At 44.0% G+C, this 27918-nt stretch overlaps 2 protein-coding genes across 6 annotated transcripts; one reads left to right on the top strand and one right to left on the bottom strand.

Moving 5' to 3' along the window:
• Positions 1–960: 960 nt before the first annotated feature.
• NOLC1 (nucleolar and coiled-body phosphoprotein 1) lies at positions 961–27463 on the bottom strand. 5 transcript variants are annotated; one of them, XR_009559225.1, is made up of 15 exons: positions 27310–27463; positions 25063–25118; positions 24809–24948; positions 24582–24712; positions 24004–24169; positions 22539–22669; positions 22265–22409; positions 21820–21948; positions 21440–21550; positions 20706–21347; positions 20416–20522; positions 20149–20241; positions 18292–19974; positions 5584–5716; positions 961–1242 (listed from the first exon to the last, which is right to left on the bottom strand). XR_009559225.1 is itself a non-coding variant. In XM_060285852.1 (14 exons), exons 1-13 carry the CDS (start codon positions 27427–27429, stop codon positions 19816–19818), a joined length of 2130 nt encoding a protein of 709 aa, XP_060141835.1. In that variant the 5' UTR covers positions 27430–27463; the 3' UTR covers positions 961–5716; positions 19789–19815. The 5 variants fall into 5 exon arrangements, 2 of the variants coding, with proteins under 2 accessions (XP_060141835.1, XP_030721286.1); XR_009559224.1 differs by having other exon boundaries at positions 961–2519; XR_004041457.2 differs by having other exon boundaries at positions 961–5716.
• LOC115857932 (ubiquitin-ribosomal protein eS31 fusion protein-like) lies at positions 22747–23512 on the top strand. The gene is made up of 2 exons (XM_030865427.2): positions 22747–22945; positions 23238–23512. The coding sequence occupies exons 1-2, from the start codon at positions 22747–22749 to the stop codon at positions 23510–23512; spliced, it is 474 nt and encodes a 157-aa protein (XP_030721287.1).
• Positions 27464–27918: the final 455 nt, after the last annotated feature.

Below are 27918 nucleotides of genomic sequence, written 5' to 3' on the forward strand. Positions count from 1 at the left end.
TTCCCTGGTGGTGTGGTGGTTAAGAATCCACCTGCCAATGCAGGGGACATGGGTTCGCGCCCTGGTCCGGGAAGATCCCACATGCCACAGCAACTAAGCCTGTGCGCCACAACTACTGAGCCTGTTCTCTAGAGCCCGCGAGCCACACCTACTGAGCCTGTGTGCCACAACTACTGAAGCCCACGCGCCTAGAGCCCGCGCTCTGCAACAAGAGAAGCCACTGTGATGAGAAGCCCGCGCACAGCAACAAAGACCCAACACAGCCAAAAATAATCAATTTATTTTAAAAAAAAAGTGAAAAGGAATAAAAAGTAAACCAAGAAAATCAACTCTGTCTTCCACTCCTATCCTTAGTTCTGTTTCCCAGAGGCAACCACAATTATCAGTTTCTTGTGTATCCTTTCAAATATGATCTATGCATAAAAAGGTATATGTTTGTGTAACCAAAAGTGGGGTCTGGCTGCTCATCGCTCAAAAGCCAATAAAGAGGCAAGGTTGGTGGAAAGGAAAGTTTGCTTTATTTTGGGTGGGGGGGTGGGGTGGGGGTGGGGGAGGGCAGACTCCTGTCCAAAGGCCAACTCCCCCCCACAACAACTGAATGATCAGTGGGCAAGAGCTTTTATAGACAGAGTGAGGGGGCTACATGCAGAAACAGCACAGTCAGCTCTGACAGTCATCTTAAAATTGGTCATGCGGTGGTCTGATCAGCGTCATCTTGATTGTTTTAGGTACAGTTAGTCTTCAGTTCCAGGGTCAGTTTGTTCCCATTTCCTTGAGGCCAATCCTTGGAATTGTGGCAGCTTATGTCATGGCCACAGTCTGATCATCATGTAGTTAACTTCTTCCACCTGGTGGGGGTTTCTGTATCTACAAGACAGCTCACAGTATATGGCTCAGAATATTATCTATAGCCATTGAGAAGGAAGTAAAGGTCCTTAATTATGCTTAATGACTAAACTATTATTATTTAGTTTTTTTTTTTTTTAACAAATTTTGTTTATTTATTTAGGCTGTGTTGGGTCTTCATCGCTGCACGCAGGCTTTCTCTAGTTGAGGTGAGCGGGGGCTACTCTTCGTTGCAGTGCACGGGCTTCTCATCACGGTGGCTTCTCTCGTGGAGCACGGGCTCTAGGCACGCGGGCTTCAGTAGTTGCGGCACGCAGGCTAAATGTTGTGGCTCATGGGCTCAGCTGCTCCATGGCATGTGGGATCTTCCCGGCCCAGGGATTGAACCTGTGTCCCCTGAATTGGCAGATGGATTCTCAATCACTGCGCCACCAGGGAAGCCCTATTATTTAGCCTTGTTGGACTGTTTTCCTTTGTGTCTGTATTTTCTCACTTCTCTGATTAAACTTATTCTTTGGCTAAAGGTTTTTTTTTTGTTTTCACAGACAAAAGGCAGGCAGAGGACATGAGGGGGAAGCACCATAGGGTCCTGCTCCATTTCATTTGTATTTATCTTCTTAAAGGATAGCACTTTTTCGTATTATTTTTTTACTTTAACTTTATTATTTATTTATTTATTTACTTATTTATTTATTTGGCTGTGCCATGCAGTTTGTAGGATCTTAATTCCCCAACCAGAGATTGAACCTGGGCCCTCAGCAGTGAGAGTGTGGAGTTCTAACCACTGGACTGACAGGGAATTCCCTTCATATTGTATGTTGCCTTTTAAATATGTCTTGGGGAGTGTCACATATTGGTACATCTAGAGCTTCTGCATCTTTTTGAATAGCTGTATACTATTTCATTATCTTAGTTGCAGCATGCAGGATCTCTGTTGCAGCATGTTTAGTTGCAGCATGTGGGATCTTTAGTTGTGGCATGCAGACTCTTAGCTGCAGCATGTGAACTCTTAGTTCCATCATGCATGTGGGATCTAGTTCCCTGACCAGGGATCAAACCTGGGCCCCCTGCATTGGGAGCACAGAGACTTAACCACTGAACCGCTAGGGAAGTCCCAATTTTCCAATATTAATGACAGAACCAAACTACAGATCCAGGAAGCTCAGAAAACACCACATACGATAAATACCCAAAATCCTGTACCTGGGCATATCATATTCAAACCACAGAAAACCAAAGTCTTGAAAGAAGCCACAGTGGGGTGCAGGGAGACCTTACACATACAGGAAAAAGATAAGAAATATGTTGAACTCTTCAGAAACCATGCAAGCAAGAGGTGCGTAGAGTGAACTATTTTAAGTGCTAAAAGAAAAAAACCATCAGGAATTCCCTGGCGGTTCAGTGGTTAGGACTCAGCGCTTTCACTGCTGGGCCCAGGTTAGACCCCTTGTCGGGGAACTAAGATCCCACAAGCCACACAGCACTGCCAAAAAACAAAAAACTATCAATCTAGAATTCTGTATCCAGCAAAATTATCTTTAGAAGTGAAGGAGAAATAAAGACTTTCCCAGACAAAAACTGAGGGAATGTGTTGCCAGTAGACCTGTCTTACAAGAAACATTATAAAATGTTCTTCAGAGAGAAGAAAAATGATATAGGTCAGAAACTTGCACCTATGTAACAAAAAAGAAGAGCGTTAGAGAAGGTATAAATGAAGATAAAATCTTTCATTTTATTGATCTATTAGTTAATTGTTCAAATAATAGCACAATGTATTGGGAGATTATAGCTTATAGATAAGTGAAATGAATGACAACAATGTTATAAGGGACAGGAAGGAGGGATTCATAATACTTTTATAAGATACCTGCACTATTCATGAAGTGGTATAGTGTATTTGAAAATGAACTTAGATTTGTTGTAAATATATATTTCAAACTCTAGGGAAACCACTAAATATTTTTTAAATATAATTAATATGCTAAGAGAAGAGAGAAAATGGAATTATATAAAATGCTTGTTTAAAACTAGAGAAGAGGGCTTCCCTGGTGGCGCAGTGGTTGAGAGTCCGCCTGCCAATGCAGGGGACACGGGTTCGTGCCCTGGTCCGGGAAGAGCCCACATGCTGCGGAGCGGCTAGGCCCGTGAGCCATGGCCGCTGAGCCTGTGCGTCCAGAGCCTGTGCTCTGCAACGGGAGAGGCCACAACAGTGAGAGGCCTGTGTACCGCAAAAAAAAACACAAAACAAAACAAAAAACACTGCGTATTGTACAATGCCATAAAAATGAAATTCTAGAAAAAGCAAAACTAGAGTAGCGAAAAGCACGTCAGTGGTTTCACAGAGCTAGATTTTAGGTGAGGAGATTGATTACAATGGAGAAAGAGGGGACTTTTTAGGGTGATGGAAACATTTTATATCTTAATTGTGGTGATGGTTACATGACTATATACAATTGCCAAACTTATTAAACTGTACTGTTAAAATGGATGAATCTTATTTTATGAAAATTATACCAAATTTCTAAATTGGGGGGAACCTAATCCTCAGAATTCCCCCCTAATCTAAAAATAGGAGGGAAATCTTTTTTTTTTTTTAAAAAGGAAGAATTAGGCAACTCAGTAAGAACTGATTTGAAAAGCTCTCCAAAATACATTGTTATGGCTAGTATTTGTACAAGGAAAAAATGGCCGAGTCTGTGACTGTAATTGCATAGAATATCCTTGAAGTTTAACGAAAGAATTGGTATAAGGGCTGTCTGTGGGGAGGGGAACTGGGTGGTTGGGATAAGTGGTGGGCCTTTTTACTTTTTTGGAATTTTTTCTGGGTGCACATAATATCTAGGTAAGAAATAAACAACTAAAGTAAAATAAAACAGTTATAAAAATAAACTGAATTCAGACTCAGAATTTTAAAAAGAGAGAAATGTGACCATTTTTAACAGTCAAATTTGGTAAAGTGGGTTGTACCAGTTATATGAACATACTGCTATGTTAATAATAATATAATAATAACAACAACAACACTTACTGAGTTGTGTCATGTGCCAGGAATTGTTAAGAACTTAATAACAACTTGAGACATACAGAAGTTAAGTAATGTCTCTAAGTTCATACAGCTAGCTGGAAGACGTAATGATAAATGTCTAAAGGATGCCTGGATCCTTACAGCATAGAAGGGAGTAAGATGAAGCACAGTGCTTCTCGTGGGAGTAAAGTAAGTGTGACAAAAAAAGAAAGTTTACAGTACTGGCCACTCAAGAGGCCCTGGTCTGAGAGGCTGGGCTGATACATCTAGCAGGCCCCAGAGGACACGTCCAGGGGCCGAAGACCTAAGGATCATGTCGTGGAAGTTACGCCCCAATCAGAGTTCTCTATATTGAGTCAAAGGGAACTACTCCAGGCAGGAGTTTCCAGTCTGACTCAGGAAAACCTGAAGTATGCAAATAACACCTTGATCTCAGATGCTCTGCAATCTAGCAGGGATGTAAGTTTGATGTGTACCTTTCAGCATTTGGAAGAGCCAGGGTAGCAGAGCAGCATTCAGGGAAAAGAGAGAAAGTGGGGGGAAAACTGGGAGGTATAAGTGAGGTAGGGTCTGTGATGGAGTAATCGCCCCCATTTTATCCTGTATATGGCTTCAGGATGGAATAGGCACAGGACAGCTACTGGGTATAACAGGGTTTTTCTTCATGAACCCTGAGAATATCTCCCTGAATATCTCCACAATCTGTTGTCCTCCTTTATCTCCAGACCATCTGGTTGGGAAGCTGAGCTATTTCAAGCCAGTGTCTGGTTTTTGACACTTCACCCAATTGACTAGACCTTTTCCTGGAATCGTTTCCAGGAATCTCTATTTCCACTGCTTCCTTGGGAGACCCCCACTTTACTGATTCCTCTGTGGAAACCAACCAATTCCCTCTAATTTCTCTCCTGCATATCTGAGGACTTGGAGAAGAGTCAATTCTGTCCCCAAGGCAAGGAGATAAGGGGATAGATGGATTAGTGCATTGAGTAGCTGGCTCCAACCATTTTGCAACTTGAGGCTATAGCTGGACTACAGTTAGTTAGTATGCACCTGTGTTTTTTTCTAGACTGTACGTCCTTTCTCCTCCAATTTATGAGAACTTTTCTAAGAGCCAGGATCCATGTCTGTCACACCATCCAATCCATCAAAACCGCAAGGCTCTACCTCCAAATATATCCATTGCTCTCTCTACTACACCCACCCTGATCAGGAAGGCAGGAAACTGATAGCAACTCAAATTGCTAAAATTAACCTTTTTTTTTTAAAGGTTAAACTGCTCAAATTTCCATGAGCTCTTTACAGTAACCCCATTTCTTTTTCTTTCTTATTTTTTTTTTTTGGCTATGCCATGCAGCTTGCGGGATCTTAGTTCCCCGACCAGGGATCAAACCCATGACCCCTGCAGTGGAAGTGCGGATTCCTAACCACTGGACTGCCAGGGAATTCTAGGAAAGTTTAATAAAGGAACTATTAAACTAATAAACTGGTATAGGGAAATACAAGTGCACTAGTGGTGGCCACTATAGGCCTAGAAGGAATGAGGGAGGGGGGCCATTACTAGAATACAGAGACAGAGAGAGCTTTGTGGAGAGGGCTGCCTGGCAGGAACTGTGGCCTTTCATCAAGGGATATAGGTGCCCACAGCAACCCTGCAGATGGGGAACCAGGAGAGTACCCTGATCTCATTCTCCCCTCACCCTCTGATCTCTTACCAGTCCTCCACGTTGGCAGTGCTCCACACTGGCCAAGTTTAATCAGAAATCAGAGGGTCTAGCAGCTGGTTAAACGGTCAACACAGGTCGGCTTCCTGGAGCACAGAGCAGGGTAGAGAATGATAGAGTGGACCTGGAAAGGTAAACAGAACATCATCTTTAACCTGGATTCTTGCAGTAACCTTAACCTATAGTCTGATTTCTTCACAGCTGCCAAAGCAGTCTTTTTTTAAAAAATTGTGGTGAAATATATATACATCACAAAATTTGCCATTTTAACCGTTTTTAAGTGTACAATTCAGTGGCATTAGTTATATTTACAATGTTCTGCAACCATCACCACTATTTCCAAAACTTTTTCATAACCCCAAATAGAAACTCTATCCATTAAGCAATGATTTTCTATTACTTGCACTTCATGCTCCTGATAATCTGCAATCTACTTTCCAACTCTGTGAACTGGCCTATCCTAGATATTTAATATAAATGGAATCATACAATATTTGTCTATTTATATCTGGCTCCTTTCACATAGCATAATCTTCACAAGGTTCATCCATGTGGTAGTATGTATCAGAACTTCATTCCTTTGTATGGCTTATTAATATTTCATTGTATGCATATACCACATTTTGTTTGTCCATTCATCATTGATGCACACTTTGGTTGTTTCTACCTTTTGGCTATTGCGAATAATGCCGCAATGAACATTATCATACAAGTATTTGTTTGAGTCTCTATTTTCAATTATTTGGGGTTTTATACATAAGAGTGAATTTTCTGGGTCATATGGTAATTCTATGTTGAATTTTTTGAAGAACCCCACAACACAGTCTCTTAAAAATATAAACTGATGTTGTTAGTCCCCTCCCTAAAATGCTATATTGCTTTCCAATTTCAAAACTTATTGTAAAGTTACAGTAATCAAGACAGTGTAGTACTGGCATAAGGGTAGACATAGATTAATGAAGTAGAACTGACAGCCAGACATAAACCCATATATTTATGGGCAACTGATTTCAGACAAGAGCCCAAAGACAATTCAATGGGAAAAGAATAGTCTTTTCAATAAATAGTGCTCGGACATCTGGACATCGACATGCAAAGAATGAAATTGGACCCCTTACTTACATACACACAGAAAATTAACTCAAAATGGATCATAGGCCTAAATGGAAAAGCTAAAAGCATAAAACTCTTAAAAAAAAAAAAAAAGGAGTAAATCTTTGAGACCAAGGGTTAGGTAAAAGCTTCTTAGATATGACACCAAAAGCATAAGCAACCAAACTAAAAATAGATTAAACTTCATCAAACTAAAAGCTTCTGGACTTCCCTGGTAGTGCAGGGAAGAATCCACCTGCCAATGCAGGGGACACGGGTTCGAACCCTGGTCCGGGAAGATCCCACGTGTCGTGGAACAACAAAGCGCATGCGCCACAACTACTGAGCCTGCGCTCTAGAGCCCACGTGCCACAACTACTGAATCCCGTGGGCCTAGAGCCCGTGCTCTGCAACAAGAGAAGTCACTGCGATGAGAAGCCCGCACACTGCAACAAAGAGTAGCCCCCGCTCGCCGCAACTAGAGAAAGCCTGTGTGCAGCAACGAAGACCCAACGCAGCCAAAAGTACATAAATAAATAAATTTATTAAAAAAAAAAAAAAGACTCAGGATGTTCCTTGACACTACAGATCCCCCCTTCACCAGAACACACAGGCTCTCTGAGAGGCTGTCAGAAAGTGGTCAGGTTTCCTGACCACCACAAGTCCATGAAGTCTAGAAACACCAGCAAAGAGACATTATACCATCAGGAATTCTTCCACTGGAAAATAATAAATACTATCATCTATGTTTCCAGACTTTGTGGACATCCTGTATACAGACTAGGACCACTGTCCTGAACAAAATCCAGTTCTGCTCTACTGTCCAGCCCACTCCAGCAGATTCCAGCAGACAATTTATCTTTCAAGGTTTCCAGTGATTCTGACTTTTTCAGAAACCCTCAGGCTATCTGGCAGCTCACATTTGAATTCTAAAGATGGGCCAGGTTCCAGTTCTCGCCTTACATGACTCCTAGGCCTCTGCATAACTCATGTTTCAGTGCCTACCAACATCACAGGACCCTTTAAAAAGCTCTATAGTACACTGAGTTATTTGTAGTGAGGTGGATGGACCTAGAGTCTATCATACAGAGTGAAGTAAGTCAGAAAGAGAAAAACAAATACCGTATGCTAACACATATATATGGAATCTAATTTAAAAAATGGTTCTGATGAACCTAGGGACAGGACAGGAATAAAGACACAGACTTAGAGAACTGACTTGAGGACATGGGGAGGGGGAAGGGTAAAGTGGGATGAAGTGAGAGAGTAACATTGACATATATACACTACCAAATGTAAAATAGCTAGCTAGTGGGAAGCAGCTGCATAGCACGGGGAGATCTGCTCGGTGCTTTGCAACCACCTAGAGGGGTGGGATAGGGAGGGTGGGAGGGAGACATAAGAGGGAGGGGATATGGGGATACGCGTATGCATATAGCTGATTCACTTTGTTATACAGCAGAAATTAACACAACATTGTAAAGCAATTATACTCCAATAAAGATGTTAAAAAAAATAACCATCTTATGAATGGATAAAGAAGATGTGGCACATATATAAAATGGCATATTACTTAGCCATAAAAAGGAATGAAATCGAGTTATTTGCAGTGAGGTGGATGGACCCAGAGTCTGTTATACAGAGTGAGATCAACTCGATGCTTTGTTATGACCTAGAGGGGTGGGATAGGGAGGGTGGGAGGGAGACGTAAGAGGGAGGGAACATGGAGATATATGTATACATATAGCTGATTCACTTTGTTGTACAGCAGAAACTAACATAACATTGTAAAGCAATTACACTCCAATAAAGATGTGAAAGAAAAACAATGAAATAACCATCTTAAATGTGTAGGTACCCAATAACATAGCTTCAAAATACATGAAGAAAAAGCTAACAGAACATAAAGGAAAAATAGACAAGTCCACCATCATAGTTGTTTCAATTTTCCTCTCTCAGTAATTGAACAAATAGAAAAATCAACAAAGATGTAGAAGATTTGAGCAACACTATCAATCAATTTGCCCTAGCTGACATTTATAAAACATTCCACCAGCAACAGCAAAATACATATTCTTTTCAAAAGCATGTGGAAGAGTCACCAAGAGAGACCATTTGCTGGGCCATGAAACAATCTCTATAAATAAAGGATTGAAAAATCAATATCAGGTCAACTATAGACCTAAACAAGGAAAACAAATAATAAAGCCTTTAGAATATAATATAGAATATCTTTATTATTTCAGGATAAGGAAAATTTTCTTAACACATGAAAGTACTAATTTTGAAAGGAAATATTAATAAATATGTTATATGAGTCAGAAATCCAATAGGAAACAGATGACACACTCAAATTAAAATGGTCTGAGAGGGACTTCCCTGGTGGCACAGTGGTTGGAGAGTCTGCCTGCCAGTGCAGGGGACACGGGTTCGATTCCTGGTCCAGGAGGATCCCACATGCCGTGGAGCAACTAAACCGGTGCACCACAGCTGCTGAGGCCCGTGCGCCCGGAGCCGGCGCTCCGCAACGGGAGAAGCTACCGCAATGAGAGGCCCGCGCACCACAACACATAGTGGCCCCCGCTCGCCGCAACTTGAGGGGGCCCGCGCACTGTAACAAAGACCCAACACAGCCAAAAATAAATAAATAGATTAAAAAATAAAATTAAAAATAAAATAAAATAAAGTGGTCTGAAACAATCTATAAGGATGTTACCATCACTTGGGCAAAAGCAATGAGAGTAAGGAGCAGGTTCAGAATCCCCAAGGGAAAGTTTATATAGGAGACTTATTTTTTTTTTTTTTTTGGCCGTGCTGCATGGCATGTGGGAACTTACCCCAACCAGGGATTGAACCTGTGCTCCCTGCAGTGGGAGCACGGAGTCTTACCACTAACCACTGGACTACCAGGGAAGTCCCGAGCAGACTGTCTTGAGGGGAGCAGTGACTTTTGATTTGAGAACACAGCAGTTTGGGGCTAGGAAAAATAAATACCTACTCTCGTTCTCCACCTTCTGATTTCCTGCAGGGGCACCCCATTGGCCAAAACCCAATCAGGAGCCAAAAAGCAGAGAGCCAATGATGCAATTCCTAGAGGTCAACCTCCCTAGGCAAAGAGCCAGTGGAGAAAGGTGGATAGTGTATATGGAGAGACAAATGCAAGATATCTGGCATATCTGACTAAATAAAAAGTAAGCTCTCTTTCATCAAAAAAAAAATACAACAAAGTAAGGCAAGACAGAACTGAAGAAAATATCTATACAGCATAAAACCAACAAAGGAACTGTATCCAAAATATATAAAAAACTCCCACAAATCAATAAGAGAAAAACAGAAAACCCAACAGAAAAATGGATGAAAGACTTAAGTAGACACCTTCAGAAAAGGAACTCCAAACAGTCACTAAATATATGAAAAGGTGTTCAACTTCATTAGTAGTCAGGGAAATTCAAATTAAAACCACAATAAGATATCATCCCACACCCAGAAGACTGGAGAAAATTTTGATTTGACGTGACTTACCTAGTGCTGGAGAGACTATGGAACAAAAGGAACTCTCTTGAGCTGCTGATGGGAATGTAAATTAGTAAATACCTTTGGAAAATTGGCATTACATGGAAGATTGAAGATGCACTTACCCTATGACCAGCACTTTCCCTTCTAGGTTTAAATTCAGGGAACTCTTGCACATGTACACCAATAGATACAAGAGTGTTCACAGCAGCATCACAACTTGAATGCCTGTTAATAAGTGAATTAGTAAAGAAATGGAAGTATACAGTGAACTACAACACATCAGAGAAATAAGCAAGTCGTAGGAGAATAGATACAGTGTGGTACAATTTATATAAAGTTTAAAAACAAGACTATATAAAAAGGCCCCTCTGTGCCAGGCATTAACCCTTTATTTGTTGGATTATGGAACAGTTCAAGGGAGGTGATGTGTGTGTCTTAGAAAGAGGTCAAGGATTTGGAAATGAGAGGAGATATTCAGAGGGTACAGGCCAGCAACTATTTCCCAACCAGTATTAATATATTTCAATATTTTAACAATTTGTACTTATTAATGTTAATACTGGCTTAACATTCGGCCTTAACATACATACAAAGAGGGAATTTAACTGTGCTGGCAACATTCTGCTTATTAGGCTGAGAGATGGGTATGCAATTTTTCAATAAATTATTCTTTATACCTTTTTACATTTCTTAAATATTAACTAATACATTTTAATTTCACTTAAAATATATGTCACAGTTTACAGTAGTAAAAATAAGACGCTTTGCACGGCTTGCGGGATCTCATTTCCCCGACCAGGGACTGAACCTGGGCCATGGCAGTGAAAACCCAGAATTCTAACCACTGGCAACTAGGGAACTCCCAAGACACAGTTTAAAATTTAAAAATGTTATTAATTGCATCATGTTAGTGAGGAGTTATGTGCTTTGTACTCGTTCATCAAGTTGAGATCTAGCTTGAAAACAGAATTTGAGCTCCAGTTTAAATTAGGTTTTTTTTTTAAGCACTTTATTTCTTCCTAATCACAAAAATTCTAACTCACAAGAATAAGGCATCTGGAAAGACAGCAAGCGTTGAGTGGCTGTCAGATGATTCTCTCTGGTTAAATTAGACTCAGAAATTATAGACTAATTTATCAACGATGAAAGACTACTTTGGGACTTCCCTGGTGGCGCAGTGGTTAAGAATCCGCCTGCCAATGAAGGAGACACGGGTTCGAGCCCTGGTCTGGGAAGATCCCACATGCTGTGGAGCAACTAAGCCCATGAGCCATAACTACTGAGCCTATGCTCCAGAGTCTGCGAGCCACAACTACTGAGCCCGTGTGCCACAACTACGGAAGCCGGCACACCTAGAGCCCATGCTCCGCAACAAGAGAAGCCACTGCAATGAGAAGTCTGCACACCGCAATGAAGAGTAGCCTTTGCTTGCCGCAACTAGAGAAAGCCAGTGCACAGCAACGAAGACCCAACACAGCCAAAGATAAATAAATAAATAAATAAATATTTTTTTTTAAAAAAGGAAAGACTACTTTGAGTTCTTTAGTATGTTGATGAGCATATCCTAAATTCTCAGGTTGAATATTTCAGTTTGAGAGATGAAAAACGAATAATTGGAAGAGTGTTTTTTTATGTTCTGGTACAGCATTTGACTATAGTTTTTAAATCCCCCAAAAAGAAAAGGTCATCAATTTCTTATCCTTGAGTGAAGCAAATCATCAAGTGCTAGGAAAGTGTCAATCTCGTGGCAATAGAGACCTAATCACCAATTTGATCTTCTTAAGCATCTTGACATATTAGCCAGTACTTTTATAGTTCCAATATTTATTTATTTTTTTGCGATACGGGGGTCTCTCACTGTTGTGGCCTCTCCCGTTGCGGAGCACAGGCTCCAGGCGTGCAGGCTCAGCGGCCATGGCTCACGGGCCCAGCCGCTCTGCAGCATGTGGGATCCTCCCGGATCGGGGCACGAACCCGTGTCCCCTACATTGGCAGGCGGACTCTCAACCACTGTGCCACGAGGGAAGCCCCCAACATTTTTTAAAATTGAAGAATAGTTGATTTACAATGCTGGGTTTAATTTATGCTGTACAGCAAACTGACTCAGTTATACATATATATATTCTTTTTCATTCTGGTTTATCACAGGCTATTGAATACAGTTCCCTGTGCTATACAGTACAAAGTTGTTGTTTATCCATCCTGTATATACTAGTTTGCATCTGCTAATCCCAAGCTCCCAATCCTTCCCTCCCCTTCCCGCTCTCCCCCTTGGCAACAAGTCTGTTCTCTATGTCTGTGAGTCTGTTTCTGTTTCATAGATATGTTCATGTTGTGTTTTAGATTCCACATATAAGTGATATCATATGGTATTTTTCTTTCTGACTTACTTCGCTTAGTATGATCATCTCTAGGTCCACCCATGTTGCTGAAAATAGCATTGTTTCATCCTTTTATATGGCTGAGTAGTATTCCACTGTATATATACACCACATCTTTATCCATTCATCTATTGATGGACACTTAGGTTGCTTCCATGTCTTGGCTATTGTAAATAGTGCTATGAACACTGGGGCACATTGTATCTTTTTTTTGCCACATGCACACAGCATGTGGGATCTTAGTTCCCTGACCAGGGATCGAACCTGCGTCCCCTGCAACGGAAGTGTGGCGTCTTAACCACTGCACCCCCAAGGGAAGTCCTGTTTTTGAATTAGAATTTTCTCTGCATATATGCCCAGGAATGGGATTGCTGGATCACATGGTAACTCTATTTTTAGTTTTTTAAGGAACCTCCCTACTGTTTTCCATAGTGGCTGTACCAATTTACATTCCCACCAATCGTGTATGAGGGTTCCATTTTCTCCACACCCTCTCCAGCATTTATTATTTGTACGAGAGTCACTTAATGCCTTACTCTTCCTCAATGCTCCCCTACCTCCACCCCACCAACCAAGTTCTAGTTTTTTTCCTAAATATTTCTCCAATCTATCCACCTCTCTCCATCTTCTCTATCTTGGCACCACTTTAATTCAGGTCACCAAAAGGATCTCTCTCCTGGCCTACTGCAGTAGCCTAACTGGTCTCAAAGTATCCGCTCCAAATCCCTTCAGTCTATTCTCATGCTAACCACATTTGGCTTTTCAGCATGCAAATCTGTCACCAGCCTTTAACACATTCGGTGATACTGATGGAATGTTTAATGTTAGTTGATTACTGTCTGTATTGGTAATTCTTTTATATATTTGAAATTTTCCCTAATAAAAAAAAATGATACCCACACATACACTCACTGTTATGGACTGAATGTTTGTGTTCCTCTGCCCCCCAGAATTTATATGTTGAAGCCCTAACTCCCAACATGATGGTAACAGTAAGCAGGGCCTTTGGGAGGTAATTAGGTTTAGATGAGGTAATGAGGGTACAGCCCCAAGATAGGATTAGTGTCCTTGTAAAAAAGAGACCAGAGGGGGGCTTCCCTGGTGGCGCAGTGGTTGAGAGTCCGCCTGCCGATGCAGGGGACACGGGTTCGTGCCCCAGTCTGGGAAGATCCCACATGCCGCGGAGCGGCTGGGCCCATGAGCCGTAGCCGCTGAGCCTGCGCGTCCGGAGCCTGTGCTCCGCAACGGGAGAGGCCACAACAGTGAGAGGCCCGCGTACCGCAAAAAAAAAAAAAGAGAGAGACCAGAGAGCTTACTCTGTCTCTCCCTGCCATGTGAGGACATAGCAAGAAGCCTTCTGAAAGCCAGGAAGAGAGTTCTCACCAGGAACCAAACAGGCCTGCATCTTGATCTTGGACTTCCCAGTCTCAAGAACTATGAGAAACACATTTCTGTTGTTTAAGGCACCCAGGCTATGGTATTTTGCTATGGTAGCCCCAGATGACTAAGACACGCACACACTCTTCAACAGCTTCCCACTGCCTTCAGAATAAAACACGCCTTACAAGGCTCTACATACCCCGGTCCCTGCCTCCCTCTCAAGCCTCATCTTATACTGCTCTCCTCCTTCCTCTGCCTTTCAGCTGCACAGACCCCTTCTGGGGTCTCCATCATGTTCCCTCTCACCAAAAGGCCTTTGCACATGCTGTGTCTTCTCACTGAAAAAAACACAACAGCCCTGCTCATCTTGCACCACTGAGACAGGTTGGGACCTGGGACCCTTTACTGGAGTGCTTGCACCTAGACAAGCAACAGAATACCAAGAAACTATAAGGGACTATGAACAATAAGATACAAAAAGACGACAAACCAACTGCCACTTCTGAGGAGCCAGGAGCAAAAGCAGGGTACTCTGCATGATCCCAGCACCGCCAAGCGGGTGGGCAGACCACCTAAGCCACTCCTTCAGCCTAACCCACCCATCCACCCCCACCCTCACACCGCTTAAGGAACAAGCCCACCCTCCTCGGAGAGCGAGCAAGGGAACCCGTTACTTGTTTTCCCTCCTTTGTGCTACAGCGTGGGTCCCAATAAAGCCTTGCCTGAATACCTCGTATGGTCTCTTATCAACTTCTATTGATTAAAGAGTCCAAGGACCCAAGTCAGTAACATCAACACCTTCACCTAATTAACTCTCACCTTCAAGTCTGGGCTGAAACATCACTTCCTCAGTGAAGACATCTATTACCACAGTGACCCTATGTCCTGACTTGCCTGGGAAAGTCTCAATCCACACCTGTTCCTCTCAGCCTAATTATCAATCTCTCTCCCTTCATTCTCAAAAACATCCCAGTTTAGGGACTTCCCTGGCTGTCCAGTGGTTAAGACTTCGCCTTCCAATGCAGGGGGTGCAGGTTCGATCCCTGATCAGGGAGCTAAGATCCCACATGCCTCGAGGCCATAAAACCAAAACAAAACAGAAGCAATATTGTAACAAACTCAGTAAAGACTTTAAAAATGGTCCACATCAAAAAAAAAAATCTTTAAAAAAAAAAAAAAGCATCCCAGTTTAGATGATAGATTACATGGCTACCCAGTCCGTGAGGAAGTATCACCACTATGTGGGCTACTTTCCCGTCACATGTGCTCACAGCTCTTCGTACCTTGCCCTCATTGTACTGAAGTTTATATTTATACATTTATTTGTGTGGATTAATATCTTTGCCCCTCATTAGACTGGGTAAACTTTGGTTGCTGGGACTGTGTCTGGTTTTTTGTTCATTCATGATTTTGTTAACATCTCTCACAAATTACGTGCCTGGTATATAGTAAGCACTCATATTTACTGAATGGATGAATTTCTGTGTCTGACAGGCTAATTTATTGAAATACTCTGTACCCTACCTACCCTCCAATACACTTAGAAGATGGAAGCCTGGCATATGTTCTCCTCAATCCTGCTGGGAGAGGAGGGGAGACAGAGGAGAGAGCACCAGGGCCTCTGAGCTCCCAGGCATAGGAAGGACACAGGTCTGCAGTTTCCATAAGCAGTGGGACCTGTGGCTGGCCCCCCTTATGGGAGCTCCAGTGCCCTGTTGGACCTGAGGGGAAAGTTGGGAGTTCCACATGAACATCAGGGTTCCTCTATGAGCCATGTTGCCTGTTGCTGGTTTTCAGGTAACAGATGACCTCTCATAGATGACAGACTCTCCTCTCCACTCTCCAGAACCAAGGGTCCTCAAACTAGGACCTACGTCTTATTCATCTCTGTATCCAAAAGCTCATAGCAGATGCTCCGAATTTGTTGAATGTTAAGTGGGGTAACACAATGCCAAGCTTCAACTATAGAGTCCAGCTCCCTGCAGTGTGCAAGGGCCCCACCTACTGGCCTCTTCAGTAATTGCAGACAGCTTAAGCCAGCTTTGCATGAGGCAGGGGGATAAGAACTCAGTTGTCAGTAGGGGCTTTGCTTTCCCTGCAGCTGTATTTAGTGCCAGGAGCACTGCATTGGACTAGCAATCCCCTAACACACTCAGGAGAACAAAATAAAGTATTAACTCCTCACTTTGGTACAAAAGGCCATTGCTACTGAATCCTCAGACAGTATTAACCTGCCCCTACTTACCACACATCCTCCACCTGATCCATTCTAAAGGCTCTCTTCTCCCACTGGGAACATTTCTTCTTCCTTTTATGGTATGTGCCTTCTTCCCCCCTGGCAGCTGGAATCCTGGGCCTCCTCAGAATCCTGGGCCAAGGTCAGTCTTTTGTTGCTGTCCCCTTGGGGATGCTACTGTGACCCTTGGTGACAGGACTCAGCATGGTGTACAGAACTGTTCCCATCTCTGACTTCCCCTATTAGACACTGAGCTCTCAGGGAGTTCTATGGCTGGTACATAGTAGGCATTCAAACACTCTTAGTATTTCAGAGCCCCCAAATACTAAGGTTGAGACACCATGATCTAGTTAATATCCACCTAACAGGATTGGGTAGTAGTGAGGATATAACCTGTGAAACATAAAGCCACAAAAGGATATTGGAAAGTCTCCTGCTTTGTGTCCATATGAGGTACACTGCAGATGGGCATGAGCCATCATGTGTGTGATTCACTTAACGTGTGGATTTCAGCAACACTGCCAGAACCCATCAGCATAGGTAGGAATTCAGGTCCCTGAAACTAAACAATGAAATGGATAAATTAAATGTGGTATATACATACAATGGAATATCACGCAGCCTTGAAAAAGGAGATCCTGCCACATGTTACAACATGAGTAAACCTTGAGGGCATTATGCTAAGTGAAATAAGCCAGTCACAGAAGGACAAATGCAGTCTGATTCCACTCATGAAATATCTAAAGTAGTCAAAATCATAGCAATCTGTTGCACAACAATGTCAGTGCTAACACTAATGAACTATACACTTAAAAGTGGTTAAGATGGCAACTTTAATGTTGTGTTTTTTTACCACAATTTTAAAAAACTGAGCATTTTCATTTACCCAAGTGGCAAAGATAAACTTGTTTAAGTGTTGGCAAGAGGGCAAGCAAAGAGGTACTTTCATAAAGTGTTGTTGGAACTACAAGTTGGTACAATGGTTTTGGAGAGCAATGATGAACAAACGTTAAATGTACACATCCTCTGACCCAACAATCACTCTTAGACTATTTCCTATAAAAATACCCACACAAATAGTCAGTCTCACATATAAAATATCCACTATGGCACTATTTATAATAACAAAACACTTAAACAACCTGAACAGCTACCAATAAGGTACTACTTAAAATAATTTATGCTACTTCCATACAATGGGGTCATTAAAAATGAGCTCCAAAGTTATGAAACCCTGCATATAGCAAGCTACTCCATATGTGTGAGGAGAAAGGGGAGAGGATTCATGTAGTAGTACACACAGTGAAACTCTCTGGAAGAGACAAAAGAATCAAGTCCCAGAAAACGGGGATAAAACGGAAATTTAATTTTTACTTTATACTATTAGATTTAACAAGTACATTTGAAAATGAAAGTATAAGGGGAGGAAAGAAAAATTACCAACTCATTTCTTTTCAAATGCTCTTAGATTAGTGGTTTTCAGCTCTGGTTGCTCTTTAGAATCAACTAGGAGCTTTAAAAAATCTTAACTCCCAGAATCCACCAGAGAGCACCAGGATCTGACTCAACCGATCAGCAGATGGGTCCCTGGGTATCAGTGTTTTTAAAAGATCCCCAGATAATTCTAATTTTCAGCCAGTGTTGTGAAATCACTGATTTAGGCCAGGGTTTTGCAAACTGTAAAACGCCAGATAGTAAACATTATATCCTTTGTGGTCACATAAAGTCTGTCACTTTTTTTTTTTTAAACCCTTTAAAAAATGTAAAAGCATTCTTAGCTCCTGAGCAACACAAAAACAAGCCATGGACTGGATCTGGCCCATGGGCCACTTTGCCAATTCCCCAAGTTAGACTACGCACAGGCTGGTCTATTACCTGGACAAGGCACCATGAGACAAGGTATCATGAGATAAGGAATAGTAAAGAAGGCTCCACATTGAACCCACAAGTCTGGGCCCCAGCCCTCCAACTAGCAACCAAGTTGTTCTGTTTTGAGTGGAGGTGGGAGAGCTTTGGACTCACATTAATAAAACTCCCAAGATACATTATAAACCAGCCAGCTTATTACTTTTTAGTAAGATGTAGAACTTTTACCATGCAGACTGAATACGTATGTCAGCGTGAAGAGCACATTTTCTTCCTAGAGGCAGTGACACAGAAAACCAGGTTATCTGTGGAACCCAAACAAGGGGAAGCTATCCTTAAGTTACAACTCATCCATAAAGCTAGGGCACACTTTCCCAACACAGGGACAGACCAGCCCCAGAGAACTTGGAGAACTCGTCGACTTTCCTCCCTATCTTACTCTGGCTGAGCACTGCCAACAGTCATCTCCTACAGCTTTATGATCAGCCTGCTTGGCCTAAGAGTCGTATCTCTGCTCACTGTTTTTTACTGTTATCTCCACTGTTACTGAGAATCAAGGTTCTGAAGGGGGCACATCAGTTGCTCCCGTGCACCAACTACAAGACACAATAATCCTGTTAGGATGCTCTCCCAACACAGTCTAACTCAAGTATTACCAGATAAAATGCTTTGTAATGATTCTTCTCATCCTCCATTTACAGGTTACCTATAAATTCACTTGAATAATGTAACCTAATTTCTACTGAGGATTAAGGTTTTTAATTATAGGTTTTCTTCTTTCACTTTCTTGATCAGTGATTCCCAACCATGTAGGAGTTAATGAAACCAAGAAACTAATTTTGTGTCACCACTGCTACCAAGACAGAAATACCAAGTGATATGTGCTTTTCAGATTAAATTAACGCTATTTTGTTCTCTAAAATGTAAAAAAATAAGATGTAGCCCTCAATTTAGTATTCGACACTCTTAAAGGTCAAGCCAATCAAAAATTGTCTTTGAACAATAAAAAAGTTTATGCTTTCAAATTAAAAAACACATATCACAAACATTATGTAATAATAAAATTATAGCAAACGAAATATTCAGACTGACCCCACGGCATTCACACCACACCAGAATTTTGCCTGAAACAAAACAGTAAATTTTATCCGCCAAAGTAGGTAAGTCCATGCTGGCTGAAAACTTCAGTCCTAGACCCCACGAATGAGGTACATAGTTCATGCTTAACAGATAAATACATTAACCAGTCTTAGCCACCCCTCACCAGGGCCCTGAGGGGTAGAAAGGATGAAATGTGGACACAAGCACTCCCATAGACAGAATTCTCCAATTATAAAAATTCATAATGTGACCTTTACCACATCTTGGAAGATAGCTGAGATTTTAATCTGTGAACCCACCTCTGAAAACCACAACAAAAATCAATAAGAAATAATCTAATGTAAAATATACAAATTTCTCAGTATGAGAACTTCCACAAAACAGGGAGAATGACAACTAAAACAATTTTTCTTAAAAAAGAACACTCCCCTTACCTTGTCCTTGCTACCCAACACTCAAAAACAAATCTGTACAAAACCACAAACACAGAAAAGGACCTTAGAGGATGTTACGACGCAAAGCCTTCAGACCTAATCTAAACTGCTCTCCTCACTGAGACCCTCCCCCGATAGAGCTGAGGGTTCCCAGGTCCACTGGGGAAAGTGAGTGGTCTCAGATCATCACCCCTGCTGTGCTACAGATGGTCCACGGTCACTCGCTGTCAAACTTAACAGAATTGACTTGGACAGAGATGGAGCCTCCCCGGTAACTGCCCCGCTTCTTCTTGGTTTTCTCATGCCGGAAGGATTTGCCTTTGGTGAACTTCAGAACTTGATTGGCTCGCTCCCCCCAGTCTCCGGTTGCACCCCGCTGGTAAGTAGAGACAGGTGGTTAGCACACAGAAGGACAACGCCAGGGCCCTGTCAGTTTCTTCTCCCTGCTCCAGGCAACCCGAACCCAGAGAACCTCCTACCAACCAGAACCAAAAGCTACCCTCTCTCACCACACCCCCTCAAGAATGGTGAAGACCCTCTCTCTCCTCACCTTGGCGTCAAAGGAATTGTCTGCCACTCGAGCATCCACCTCAATCTCCTCCTCCCTGATCCTTCGGAATGGGGAGGATCCCCTTCGTTCTCCCTGAAGAAGAATGAAGCAGGAAATTCAGGATGGAGTGGGCTTCTGGTCAGGAAGGCCCTCCGGAGCTACAACCACAGCACCTATGCCAGGCCAGGCAAAGGGCTGTCAAGGTGCTTTGCAATTTTTCTTTCTACTCTAAACGCTGGCTCCTGAGAGGAAAATAAGGCAACTTACTTTCTTCCTTTTAGGAAATGTGTTGGGGGTCTGGGGCTTTATCTTCTTGGCTAGAGGAGTCTCTGCCTCCTTAGCAGCCTCATTCTGCTTCTGCTTCTTTCCTGAACCTACAAAACAAAAGGCCAGACTCAGGAGACCAGTTTCCTGTCCCTCCTCCCAGGGTCCCACACTGAGGGCCTCCAACTAACTGGAAGCCAGTCATGGGCCTCGGCTCCCTATCCCACCCCCAAGAGTAGAGCCCATCCTGATCTAGGGGACAAACCCAGGAGGCAGGTTCTTTGGATACAGACCTGGCTTAGCAACTGCCACTGCTGCCTTTTTCTTGCCCCGCTCCTCCTCGTTGCTGTCCTTGTCTGCTTTTCCATTCTGGGCAGTCAGTGCAGAGGTGCCATTGGCCTTGGCGGTTTGTGGTCTTGGAGTGCCCTTGGCCTTGGGCTTCTCCTCTTCCTCCTGCTCACTGGAGTCCTCAGAGGAAGAAGTGCTGCTGCTCTCGGCCTTTGCTTTCTTCACAGAGGCTGGTTTGGAAGGGGCTACAGTTCCCCCTGCCTTCTGTGGCTTCTTTTTGGCTGGGGGTTTAGGCGTCTTCTCGTCCTCGTCTTCCTCGCTGCTGGAGCTGTCTGAATCAGAGCTGCTGTCCCCACCACCCTGAGAGGCCTGCCTGGCAGGCAAAGACGGAGCTGCTTTGGCCATCACCTTGGACTTAGGGGTGGCTACAGTCTTCTTCGTCTTCTCCTCCTCACTAGCACTGCTCTCCTCCTCGCTGGAGGAGCTATCAGCCTTTCTGGTCAGAGGCTTCTGGCCAGTGGCTGCAGGCTGCTTGGGAGTTGTAGCTGGCTTAACCGCAGGCTGCTTGGGAGTGGCAGCTGGCTTACCTGAGGAATTCTTGGTGGTACTGGCTGGCTTAGCAGGAGCTTCATCAGAACTGTCGGAGTCTAGACAGAGAGGATGGAGTGAGTATCTCCCCACATCAGACTGAGGGGAGCCCTTGGAGCTCCCACTGCCCTGAGGGCCTCCTATGCCTTACCTGAGCTGTCTGAAGAGCTCTCTGCTGCCTTCTTTGCTGGAGCTGGTTTAGTAGTTGCTTTGGAGATGACTGCCTTAGCTGGGGGTCTCTTTTCTTCCTCAGAACTTGAATCTGGAGAGAACCTATGGCATTAGGCTGGGTCCAGAGTCCCAATCCAACCAGGGGCAACGAAAAGAAGGATGCAGGGAGTTCCCTGGTGGCCTAGTGGTCAGGATTCCAGGCTTTCAGCGCTGTGGTCCAGGTTCAATCCCTGGCGAGGGAACTGAGATCCCAAAAGCCGCGCGGCACAGCCAAAAAAAAAAAAGCAGAAGGGACAGAACCATTTCCCTCCCTACTCCTCATACGCTCCCCAGACCCACTCACCACAGGTGATGACTCACCAGACTCGTCGCTGCTGTCCTCACTGCTCTCCACAGGCTGCTGCTTCTCTGCAGCTTTCTTGGGAGCCTGAATTCCCAGGGACTTCTTGGGTGGGGGAACAGAAGGCGGGGGAACTGAACTATAGGGACCTGTTTAAAAGGGACAGTGTGGTGGTTTTAAAATATATACACAAATTCTTTGATACAGCTTCCTTCTAGAAATGGAGCTTAATTCCCTATCCCTTGAGGGTGGGCTAGGATTAGTGACTCATTTCTAACAAATAGACTACGGCAGAGATGATGGCATGCCATTTCTGAGTCTAGGTTATAAAAGGCAACGTGGCTTTCTCCTTTCTCTGGGAGAAGCTGGCTGACACATGCCAAGGTCCACGCGGTGACTGCAGAGGTCCTCCTGCCATTGGGCCCTGGTCACAGACGTCCAGCTTGACTCCCCGTGTCCAGTCACCTGGTTTTTTCTTCATGGGTTTTTTCTTCTGCTCTTCCTCCTCCTCCTCCTCACTGGAGGAGTCCTCACTGCTGGAACTCTTTTGGGCAGGAGTGGCAGCTGCTTTCACTGGGGCCTTGGCCACAGCTTGCTTTTTAGGTACAGTCTGCATCACACAGAGAAAATCAATTACCAAAGGAAAATACTGACCCAACCAATCCTGCCATGCAATGGAGACCCCCCAATTACCAACGTCCCCAGTCCCTTCTTTCCTGCTAGATATTAAGGTCCATACCTTCTTAGATACGGCTGCTGCTTTCCCCTCCTCTGAGTCATCATCACTGCTGCTGCTGCTACTGCTGCTGCTGCTGTTACTACCAGCTGCTTTGCCATTGACTACTTTAGGTGCTGGACGAGCTGGTATACCTAAGAAAAAAGAAATAATGTAAGCGAGTACAAAGACATCTTTCGGATCCACCATGGGCAGTGGTGCCGCCGCCAAGATGCAGATTTTCAGGAAGACCCTGACAGGGAAGACCATCACTCTCAAGGTTGAACCTTCAGATACAATAGAAAATGTAAAGGCCAAGATCCAAGATAAAGAAGGAATCCCTCCTGACCAGCAAAGACTGATCTTTGCTGGCAAGCAACTGGAGGATGGCCATACTTTGTCTGACTACAACATTCAAAAGGAGTCCAAAGGCTTCCCTGGTGGCACACTGATTAAGAATCGCCTGCCAATGCAGGGGACACGGGTTCGAGCTCTGGTCCGGGAAGATCCCACATGCTGCAGAGCAACTAAGCCCGTGTGCCACAACTATGTGCCCGCTCACCTAGAGCCCATACTCTGCAACAAGAGAAGCCACTGCAATGAGAAGCCCGCACACCACGACGAAGAGTAGCCCCCGCTCGCTGCAACTAGAGAAAGCCCGTACGCAGCAACGGAGACCCAACTCAACGAAAAAAAAAACTAATTAAAAAAAAAAAAAAAGAGTCCATTCTTCATCTGTGTGGAGACTTCGTGGTGGTGCTAAGAAAAGGAAGAAGTCTTACACCGCTCCCAAGAAGAACAAGCATAAGAGAAAGAAGGCTAAGCTGGCTGTCCTGAAATACTGTAAGGTGGATGAAAATGGCAAAATCAGTCGCCTGCGTCAGGAGTGCCCTTCAGATGAATGCGGTGCTGGAGTTTCCACGGCCAGCCACTTTGACAGACACTATTGTGGCAAATGTTGTCTGATCTATTGTTTCAAGAAACCAAAATATAAGTAATCGTATACTGGTTAATAAAAGACAAGAACTAATGAACAACAATAAAAAAGGAGTATCAAAACATTAAAAGGCCATAAAAACCTCCTTCCTATTAGCACAGAACTTGGGAGTCTGTCAATTCTCTTGCCTCTGGAGGAAGCATGAAGGAGAATGCTGTGGTTTACTACATCAAAGGATGAATTTCTTGCCCAATTTCAGGAATAAACCTGTCTTCCAAAAAATGATATGATGCAAATTATTTGAATATGCCCTCTGAAGTCTTTAAAACATGTTTTCCCTCACTGCAGACTATTTCTGTAGTTACTAGTCCCTAACAATAAAACTTTTTACTTACTAGGAAAATGTTTCTTTTTTTAAAAAAATGACACCAGTCAATACTTCTAGTTCAACATCCAGTGCTATTTCACTCCTGTGCTGAATTAAGGAATTTTCACATCAGTCCCCAGGGCAACCTGGTCCCCAGTCCAGCCTCCTAGGAACATAAACAATACCTGGTTTGGCTAGGGCTTTAGCCTGAGCTTTAGCTGCCACGGGTGTTGTCTTTGGTTTCTGGTTCTTTGGCACCTCATCTTCTGAGCTTGAGTCAGAATCAGAATCAGAGCTCTTGGCCTTCTTAGGAGGAGCTTTGACTGTCTTGGCTTGGGGCTTAACTCCCTTCTGTGAGAAAACACACAACCAGGAGAATCAGCAAGAGTTTCAGGGCACCCAAAGGACATCCTAAGGTAGAAAAGCTTCCTAGGTGCCCCCTTTTTTAGGCCTTGTCGCTGCCACTCCCTGTCTAGAGTTCCCTGTACCTGTCCATAAAACATATTCTCTTACTCTTGGAGTCCCTGACAGTATCCCAGAGAAACCCAATACTGCCAGGCAAGCAGAACGGGTTGAATTTCCTCTAGATTCAGGGCTCAACTTCAACCTCACATAATCCTTCCCAAACCTCATACTTCTACAACCTCCCTGAAAAACCATGTAATCACCTGTTGTATACCTAACACCATCAAGCTAAAAACCAAGATTTTAGTTTCTTCTTTCCAATCCCTTAGCAATCCCTTTCCTTCTCAAAGTTGCAAACCTGGACAGGCTTTTTCTTTTTGTCCTCCTCCTCATTATCACTGGATTCTTCACTGCTGCTGCTGCTCTCTGATGCCTTGACTGCAGCCTTTCCAGGATGCTGAAGCAGACTGGCCCGCTTGGCAGGTACAGCTGAACAAAAGTACAGGTCCCAGTAAGAACCAGAAATTTAGCACAGACAGCCTCCAAATCCTTTTCCTGGAACCACAACTCCCTGCTGGGTCTTACCAGCTTTCTTAGCGGGAGGCCCTTGGGTTTCTTCCTCCTCACTGCTGTCCTCACTGCTGTCACTGGATGAAGTCTTCTTCTTAGCCTTCTTAGTCACTGGTCCATTTGCCTGTAACTTCCGCTTTGGGGCCTTGGTGGACCTGTTGGGGTAGATTAGGCTAACTCCTGGGGAATCAGGACCTTCCCAAACCAAAGAACACAGTCCAGCCTACTTGGGGGGAGAAAACAGCCACACTAGCACAGAGGATACTTACTTGAGCCAGAAACTATAGATGTCCAAGAGGGAAGAGGCATTGGCATCCTGCTGGGTCTGTAAGAGAAGAGAGAGCAGAGTAAGAAATTTTTAATTTGATATAAATGTTACATCTCTGTAAGACTTCTCCTACTTGCATAAATTAGGAGAAAAATATTCTATTCACGTATTTCCCAGTTTTTGGTATCAAAAACTTGGGCTATCCCTGTAGTCTCTGGCACCATCTATCTATTCCCCCACCTGTCAATCCTATTTATCAAAGCCTTTAAAAACATACATTCCCTTTACTCTATCAGTGTACTATCTAAGAATTTATCCTTACCCATGAAACAAACATCTACACAGGAGGATGATTGCGGCAACGTGGTTTATAATTCCAAATCACTGGAAACCATCCTCCAAGAGAAGACTAGTAAAAATCTATGTTACGTATTCAGTACATAATTGCATTCAGCTATTACACTGATATAGATTATAAGTTGGTAACCAAAAAGTGGCAAGGCGTTACAGTATATACAAAAATACTGGCTCAAAGTTAGATGAGTAGATGTGAAACTCACCTCTGCCAATTATTAATGTGTGACCCCGAGCAAATCACTTAATCTGGGACTTCCCTGGTGGCGCAGTGGTTAAGAATCCACCTGCCAATGCATGGGACATGGGTTCGAGCCCTGGTCCAGGAAGATCCCACATGCCACGGAGCAACTAAACCCATGTGCCACAACTACTGAACCTGTGCTCTAGAGCTCTCAAGCCACAACTACTGAGCCTGCATGCTACCACAACTACTGAAGCCCGTGCACCTAGAGCCCGTGCTCCACAAGAGAAGCCACCGCAATGAGAAGCCTGTGCACCGCAACGAAGACCCAATGCAGCCAAAAATAAATAAATGAATAAAAATTAAAAGAAAAATAAGTCATTTAATCTTTCTGAGACTGTTTCCTTCCCTGTTAGATAGATGACACTACACATCTTATTAACTTGTTGAGAAGATAAAAAATAATGCATATAAGGGGCTTAGCATCTGGAAATAGCATCTTGCCCTTAGTAAACCCTCCAGAGATTAGTTTTTGTCACATAAAAAAGATTTCTGATTCTGAAAGGCCCAATTCCATCCAACCCACTCTCTGCAGCCTCCCTAACAGTCAAAACAGTTCCAATATGAAAGCAGCTGTATCAGATCACATGGCAGGCTGCCCCAGCTTAAGGCAGCCCTTTCTGAGGCTGATCTGACTCTCAACTTGCATAGCCTGATTCTACCACAAAGAACAAGCCTACCTTCTTAGTCAAAGACTAAGACCACTAAGGACTACCATACCACTCCACTCTACCCTCAAGGTGTTTTCTCATGCAGTCATGTCTTTCCTTGAGATGTAGATTCCAAACCTTTCACATTCCTGGTCATCTTCCTTTTACTTGTTTTTTGGAACATCCTAAGGTACAATAACTAAGATAACAGCTTTCACTCACTGATGCTTCCTGAGCACCAGACATCGGTACTGCCACTTTGTATATGTACATATCATGTTACTCACAAAAATCCTATAAAGTGGATGATGACATCCCCATAGAAGTAGAAACAGATTCAGGGACGTTAAGCAAGCTGCCTGGATTATACATTTCAAAAATGGCAGAGGCTGTTCCCAAACCTAGACTTGTCTGATGCCATAAGTCAAAGATTCAAGCCAACAGCTATGCCTGCTTTGTAGAGAGAACTATGATGCTCAATCCTGCTTCAGTAAAACGAAAAGCAGAACCCTGCCTCTACTCGTTCATTTTCTTCTTTAATAACAAAAATCCCAGCCTTCATTATTTCTAAAGCAATTTTACTTATCTTTTGAGTCCCGGGTAAATTCGATTGAGAGTTAAGGTCAAGTCACGCTCGGCATCAGCCAACATAAAGCCCAAAGAAAGAACCAGGAGCCTCCAATGCCTCCGGTGGGGCACGACGCTGCCGCCTCGCCGCACTCCGCCAGCCACGTGACCTAGGCCACGAGGTTCCCACGCGGCCACCGCCGCCCCACTCACCAGAAAAAAGCAACAAAGCTCAGCGCCATATAGTCAGACATCGTGGAAGAGACGCTGAGACTCCAGGCTTTCCGGCCACCGCCGAGTGCTCGGCACAAAGGCCTGGCAGACACTGGGCTGGCGAACCCCACAGACCTTCCTACCTGCAAACCTAAGCATGTCAGGGCCCGGAGCCCTGTGGTCATCCCACCCCAGCCCACGAATCATGCCCGGGACTCACAGCGCCTGTTGCCTTGGCGAACTTGTTGGCCACGTCCGAGAGCTGGTTATCGCGCAGAAAGCCGAGCACGAGGGGATACAGGTCGCTGGGAACCACGCGGCGTAAGCCGGCGTCCGCCATCCTCTCGGCAATACGCGTCACTACCGTTGCCGACGCACGCGACTCAGGAACCCGGAAGAGGAGGGGTAGGGGCGGACCCGCGTGACGCCATCGTGCCGCGCAGGGCACGGCGGAAGGGGCGGGCGCACTCCGCAGAGCAGCCCCGCCCACACCTCGGAGACAGGGTAAAGACGAAATCTACTAACGCTTTCCGGTCCCGCGAGTGTCGCCATCTTGGTAAGGGTGGAGCCCGCCGGTCTGCTTTGTGAAGGCGGAACCCTGACGTCAGGGGCCACGCCCTCAGCCACGGCGGGAAAACTTCGGATTTCCCGCGCCCTGCCTTTTTGATGGAGCCACCTTTTCTCAGTGCTGCGGTTACCCGCGCCCCTGGCATCTGGATGCCAGAGTAATGAGTGGGCCGGGGGGCCCGAGCTGACCTTGAATTCCTCTAAACTTGGTCACATGATCTCCCAACCTACCCTATTCGCGCTGCCCGTGGACTCCCACTCT

This window comes from Globicephala melas, chromosome 16, assembly GCF_963455315.2.
Source record: "Globicephala melas chromosome 16, mGloMel1.2, whole genome shotgun sequence".
Taxonomy (NCBI): Eukaryota; Metazoa; Chordata; class Mammalia; order Artiodactyla; family Delphinidae; genus Globicephala; species Globicephala melas.